We start from the raw sequence: 6,532 nt of genomic DNA, 5'->3' as shown, positions 1-6,532 counted from the left end.
TGGGTAAGCAACTTGGGTTTTGTTTTCCACAAGGGCTGCTACGTTTCAAGAGTGTCTTGCCCTCACCCGCTTTTCTGTTTGTGAAAGAGGCAAAGTTACGGGGAGAAGGAAGCACTGTTCTTGGGGGACAGACAAGCAGAGAGGAAGTGAAGTGAAGTACAGCTTGTTATTGTTGGCAGTCACTTCTGCGGAAGAGACAGGCTGAGAAGAGTGCCTTTCCCTCTGTTTCCAGACCGGCACAGCAGCCACCAGTTGTTTGTAGCTTTCCTTTTAGTCACGTTTCTGATTTGAAGTTCTTGACAGCACTGAAGAAGATGGTGTTGTCTTGGCAGACTAAGCAGGGCTTTTTAAAATTTGGCTATGGGAGGATGAGGGGCATCGAATGAGAAAGACGAATGACAGAGGAGAGGCAGCAAGAGCTGAAATTAGAGCCCTTGGGAGGCAGAGGCGAGACATGGGTATATTGGCTGCAGAGGAGAACTGAGGTTTAAGCCTGGGTAGCAAAGCAGGCTCCTTCAAACCTACCTGCCCCACTTGTTCCCTCTGATGGCTCTCCCAGAAATGCAGCATCCGGTGAGTGTGGTATCTGCACTGCATTAGCTCCAGCTAAATATTTCAGGCATTCAAACCCATCATTTTTTCCTTCCATCCTAGAACACTTGAGCTTTTTCCAGGACTGACCCATGACACGAAAGGCTTTGCTTCAGCAGTCTGGCCCATTGGTCTGCTCAGATTGTTGGCTTGTGTCCTGGGCTGGGTTTTGTCCCTTAGGATAAAGAGATGACATCCAAGTTCAGAAAGGTGAAAAATGACTCTGATGATACTTCTCTTTGGAGTAATTTTGCTTACTTCCCTCAAGTCATAAATGATGTTGGCTTTTGTCAGCAGGCCAAGTACTGCACTTAACACCTCAGATCAAGCCATTGCCTCTCAACAGCGACTCTGTTGCTGGAAGCAACTGTTTCTCGTGGTGCTCCAAAGAGACCGTCCCGCTTCTGCTGAGAAGATTTGGCCTGTGGTGGGAGTCCCGGCTCAGAACAAAACTTGCAGCAGGTGTTTTGTTGACAAAGGCGGGCTCTGTAGAGCCCCTTGCACTTGCAAAACAGCATTTAGGCAGCCAGATCTCCTGAGCTTCCTTTCAGCCTGGGGCTCTGAAGACATAGAGCCAGCCAGCAGGAAGGTCTGGTCGCAGGGATGTGGGGGAATGTAGGTTGCCTAAATGTGACTTGTGGGTTTAGGGCATGGCTGTGAATCCCAGTCACTGCCTTACAAAGGCTAATGGTAATACAAGTAGCTGTAGCTTTTCTGAGAGCAAGTGTTTATTTTATTATAGAAACAGAGCTGGAGAGCGAGTCCCCCTCGCCATTTTAAAGTAGCTTTACCATTTTACAGTAGCTTTTATCCCAGAAGGAACAGAAATACTGCCGTGAATCTATGCAGATTAACTGTGTTTAAGCCAGCGGAAGATAGGAACGGAGATCAGTGAGGCAGATAAGATTAGTTGATCAGATCAGTGCCAAATCCATTAATGTCAGCAGGTAGTATTTTTTATTCTGCCATTTACCTAAATCACAGCTGACAGCTGAATGTGTTTTGGCAAGTAGTATAGCCAGCAATTTACTTGCAGAACTTAAAATGGTAGAAACACCGGGGTCATTAATGCAGACAGTTCTGCTCTGCTAAAAATACCAGGGATTAGAAGGACTAATACATGAAAGCATCAACACACCAGGTAGTGTCTGCTTTTAGTTTAGTTCCTGGAGGGGGGGGCAGTTATGTCAGTTGTGTTTGTTTCATTTGGGAAAAAAAAGGGGGGAGTGTGCAGAAAAGCTTGTGGGTTTGCATTTTTCTTTAAATCTGCTTGGCCAGTTGTATGGGTTCTAGCAGCTTTCAGACTGTGGTTAATTAATACAGGATCTTACTAGAGCTCGATGAAAAACAACGGAAATATTTTCCCTTGGCTTCTCGGGATGCAGCTTTTGAGCGCGTTGCCTGATGTGACATCAAGCCTGGTGCTGCTGCAGTTATAGCCGGTAACGTTGCATTTTTCTTTAAATCTGCTTGGCCAGTTGTATGGGTTCTAGCAGCTTTCAGACTGTGGTTAATTAATACAGGATCTTACTAGAGCTCGATGAAAAACAACGGAAATATTTTCCCTTGGCTTCTCGGGATGCAGCTTTTGAGCGCGTTGCCTGATGTGACATCAAGCCTGGTGCTGCTTCAGTTATAGCCGGTAACAGGAGCAAATGCTTGGTCAGCCCAGAGGGAGCAGTGTTTTGCTGATGACACCTTGCCGGGACATTCCCAGTGCACAAGCTCAGCTGTGTGTGGGTCTCCCTTGCAAAGGCATCTGCTCCGAGGAGAGGCTTTGCCTCTTTGTGTCGCACCTTCAGATTCAGCTCCTTGAGCAAGCAGTTGCAAAAGCTGTTGAGTAAAGGATGTTACGTTATCACCTCTTTTTGAAAGCATCTTTTCTCCAGGCTGGTGTCGCTCTAGAGGATTTGCCTCTAATCTTCAGGGCCCTGCAAATACTAGTCCTGGAGAGGAAAGGACCATGTTTGGTGGTAGACTAGGCACTTCCAGGGTGGTTATCGTATATATGCCTCAAAGTTCTTTGTCAACACGGGTGAAAATGTCTATTTTCTAGCCAGAGCAAACAGAAGCAGGAAGATGTTTGACTGCAAAACCCAGAGTGAATCCCTTGCGAGGCCAGCAACAGACCCTGCGGCTCTACCGATGCCTCGGGCCTTGCAGCCTCATCCCCTGTGATCCCAGGGGAGCTGAACTGCCTGGGCCCGCGTTTGGCCGGCCATGCGCTGTTGAAGCTGGGCATCAGACCTGGCTCCTCCACCCGGGAAGAGTCATTCTGTATTTATTGCGGTCTGACAGAGAAGCCTTGCAAAGCTCAGACGAAAGCCCCTGTCGCCCCTGGCCGCGCTGGGTTTGTCTGAATTTTTCCCTCTCTAAGGCCGAGTGCTCTGACAGACCTGCATCCCAGTTTGCCCAGCGGGCAGAGGCGTGGGGTGTCCAGTAGGACTGCTTGCCTTTTGCCTGAACTGCTCCCCCCCTCGCAGGTGCATAACAAATTCCGCCTCCGGTGTTGCAAGGGGGGGTCCTGCCCACTCATGAGTGGAAATGCCTGCACCCTTCACCCCGAGCTTTGATGCCAGACATTGCATTGCTTCAGGCTGGCTTATTCAGAGGGTGAAAACCTGTTCTTGCTTTTGGCTCTGGGCCTGTGAAGGGATCGTCAGGTGAGGTGCCAGGTCTGAGGGGTGCAGGTGGGGTTTTGGGGATGGGGGTTTCTGCGGTACTCCTGTTACCCGCGGTAGTCCTGCTGCGTGCATCAGACACTGCTTTTGCTAAAGGCCCGTTCTGCCCTCTGCTGTAGGATTGTTTTCACAGCATGAAGGCAAAGGCCAAAACTGACCCTGTCTCAGGTCTAAGAGGGGGGTTCCCAGTCTCTCCTAGGAGAAAACTGATTGCAGTTCAAAATACCTGCTGCTAGGGAGCAAGCAGAAATTGGTTTCATAGGGGAGGCCACTTGCTGCCCACCAAATAAAACAGAAAATGGCACTGTGATGTTTTTGAATGGTTTGCTTATGAAGCAGAACTTCTTGGGACTGAGGTCCTGGCATAAATTTGATCGTGGCTACGTAGCAACAGAGCAGCAAAATCCACTGGTAAGAGACTGACTCTAATCTCTGTTTTTCTGTGATCCCCAGGAACCCAGATGTTCATCTGCAACCGTGAACACTACGGTTTCCTTCCCATGCCCCTGAAATCGCACCAGACGCTGCAGGAAGAAACAGAGAACTTTGTGCACACACTAATCGAGGCTATGAGTAAGTCGCTGTGCCCTGCCGTGATGGACTCCCCCAAGTTAATGTTTGCAGAGCTCTCCTGCCAGAAGCCCAGCTCTCTTCCCCTGGGGAGCCTGCGTTCTGATCAGGCTGCTCTCATACTGTTTCGATACGCAGTTTTCCGTTTTCCACCACTTTTCCACCTAGGGATGTAATGACTTCACTGTCAGGTCAACCCCATTCATAAAACCCCTTAGCTTCCCCATATTAAATGCAAAAGTGCATCTTTCATGTGGAAAGGATGCTGCAGAACCTCGGTTTTGTCATGAGGTCTCCGTGGCACACGGCTGCTGCCTTGTGCTTTGCGACATGGAGGCTTTCTGCTACACCCACTCCTGCACTGACTTGATACCGCAGCTCCCTGGGGCTTTTTAGGCCCGCTGATGAGAAGGCATGCGGATGCGTTTATATCAATGCAGCTTGCACATGAGGGTGATGCTTGGGATCTCTCCTCTCTTTCAGTCGATCGTCCTCCCGTTGAACCCTCTCAGTATGTTTCTGTCCCTCCGAAGAACCCTGACAAGATGGGATTTGATGAAGTAAGGAACCTATTTTGCTGCCATTGCCTTGTCTTCCTATTTATCACTTAGAGGACCGGGGTTCTCCCTGTAGCTTAGCTTCCAGACGTTTCCCTTGGAATATATTATCTTTTCACATAGTTAGCTCTTCCTCAATCGCTCATCTCGAGCATTTTGCAAAATAGCCATCCTTATTTGGGGAGAACTTCTGCCGAGCTCAGGGAAGCAGAAGGGAAAGGGCTCAGGGAGTGTTCTTTCCCTCTGTCTGACACATGTTGTGGAGAAACGAGGCTGGTCAGGTCTGCGGGCACTTAGTACCTACTACAAGACCCCTGGTTAGAAGTGCAGGTTGGTGTGCAAGGGCAGTGCCCAGCAAATCTTTGGGCTTCCTATCTTGATGGTATGGATGTTTTAATCCAGCCAGGAGGAGATGGCAGAAGCGAGGCTGAAAAACAAGGTTATTTAACTGCCCAGTTCTTGTGCTGTTTCCTCTACATCTGACCCTGCAGAGCAGCTTGGCAGTCCTCCCATCCTGCGACGAAAACTGGTCTTTTGGGAAACCTCTCCCGCTTTCCAGTGGCAGAAGGGAATCTCTCACCTGAGCGAGATGCTGGAGAGCCCAGAGCAGCGGGGGGAGCCAGGCTTACAGCTGGGTTCTAGCCCAAGCTGGGGACACATCCAGGAGTGATGAAAATCACGCGTGCTGTCTCCTTGCTGTGGCAGCTTTCCCCCTGCCCTGCTTGGCCACCGCATTTTTCTGCCGTGGCCTCAAGTTAAAATGAACTAGAAGGATGGTCGCTGACACTGGTAGTGCCCCAAGACCCCACAGAAATTCCTCTCCTGACTCTGCCTGATGTTGTGGAGAGAGCAAGCGCTGAGGGGAGAAGGCTGGAGAGGGATCTGCTGTGCTTCAGCTAACCAGTGTCTGTGTTATTCACAGAGCCAGCAGCCCTGTGTATGGAGCTGCCAGGGTGGCAGTGGCACCGTCACCAGGGGAGCCGTGGTGATCAGGGGAGCCTTTGTTTTCTTGGCGTATTCTGCTGCGTCTGTTTATATGACTCGCAAAGTCTGGACCTGCTTTGGCTATGTGTGTTTGAGCGTCTGTGTTTAGGACGCAGCTGGTGTAGGTTTTTTCCATGTTGTCCTTTGTGGCTGCGCTTTATTTATCCAATTTATTATTTTTGCATTTGTACTGACCTGGAATTTGATCCACTTCTTACTGGGATGAGGCTTTGCTCCACAGGCTACAAGGCTGCACTTGTACTTGTCTGCCGGGGACTGAAAATCATCCCTGGCCCTCTGCAGTTTACCTGCAAATGAGGGCTTCAGTCCTCTGCCCTCCACCACAGAGTCTGTCTCCTCAAGGCTTGGACTCAGCCCTGCCCAGACATCTCTGTTCCCGGTCTTGGCTCCGTACTAGGCTTTCTGCTCTGGCAGGGGTAGCAGCGGATTTTCAGTGCCCAAAGTAACTACAAAAATCCTCTCTTTGCTGTGTCCTTGTACTTGGATGGCAGCCCCACCCATAAACCTAAATACAGGCAGTGGCAGCGTTGTGGGGAAGCGTGTGGGTCGGTGTTCCTCCGGGACTGGAGATGGCCGTTTTAGTCTGTGTTTAATGTAAATCAAAACATGCTAAATCTTTGGAAGTTATAGACTTGGCTGTAACTGGTCTCCTCTCACCTTTATTCATCCTCGACGAGCAGCTTTCCCTGTGACATAAAACATCCATAAAAAGTAGTTGTTAGGCAAAGAACGAGCCTCTAACCTTTCAGCTCAAAACCAACCCCATTTGTCTGACAAATTCTAAGGAACCTGTGATGAAACCACACCTGGTATTTTAATAAGATTTGCTTTTCCAGTGGGGCCGCTGGAGGAGAGTGGATCAGGAGGCTGATGTCTTTCTCTTCTACCCAGATTTTCATGATCAATCTGAAGCGTCGGAAAGACAGGCGGGATCGGATGCTGCGGACTCTCTATGAGCAGGAGATTGCAGTCAAGACAGTGGAGGCTGTGGATGGAAAGTGAGTTTTGGCAGGGGTTGCTGATGTTAACTGCTGAACGCCATCTCTTTGGATGCCCTGGCCTCCCTTCTGGTGGGGAAGGGTGGGCTAAGGGGAGAGGTGAATACCGCTTTTATTTACCTAACGCTCT

At 49.7% G+C, this 6,532-nt stretch overlaps 1 protein-coding gene across 1 annotated transcript in view; it reads left to right on the top strand.

Moving 5' to 3' along the window:
* Positions 1-6,406, top strand: part of COLGALT2 (collagen beta(1-O)galactosyltransferase 2) — a 12,699-nt gene extending 6,293 nt beyond the window's left edge. The window contains exons 6-8 of the mRNA XM_035892476.1: positions 3,726-3,845; positions 4,326-4,402; positions 6,296-6,406. Of these exons, the coding sequence (XP_035748369.1) occupies positions 3,726-3,845; positions 4,326-4,402; positions 6,296-6,406 (308 nt within the window). The remainder of the gene's footprint in view (positions 1-3,725; positions 3,846-4,325; positions 4,403-6,295) is intronic.
* Positions 6,407-6,532: the final 126 nt, after the last annotated feature.

This window comes from Egretta garzetta, unplaced genomic scaffold (genome assembly GCF_000687185.1).
Source record: "Egretta garzetta isolate BGI_Z169 unplaced genomic scaffold, ASM68718v1 scaffold304, whole genome shotgun sequence".
NCBI lineage: Eukaryota > Metazoa > Chordata > Aves > Pelecaniformes > Ardeidae > Egretta > Egretta garzetta.
The sequence above is the reverse complement of the archived record's forward strand: the minus strand, read 5'-3'. Positions and strand labels throughout refer to the sequence as shown.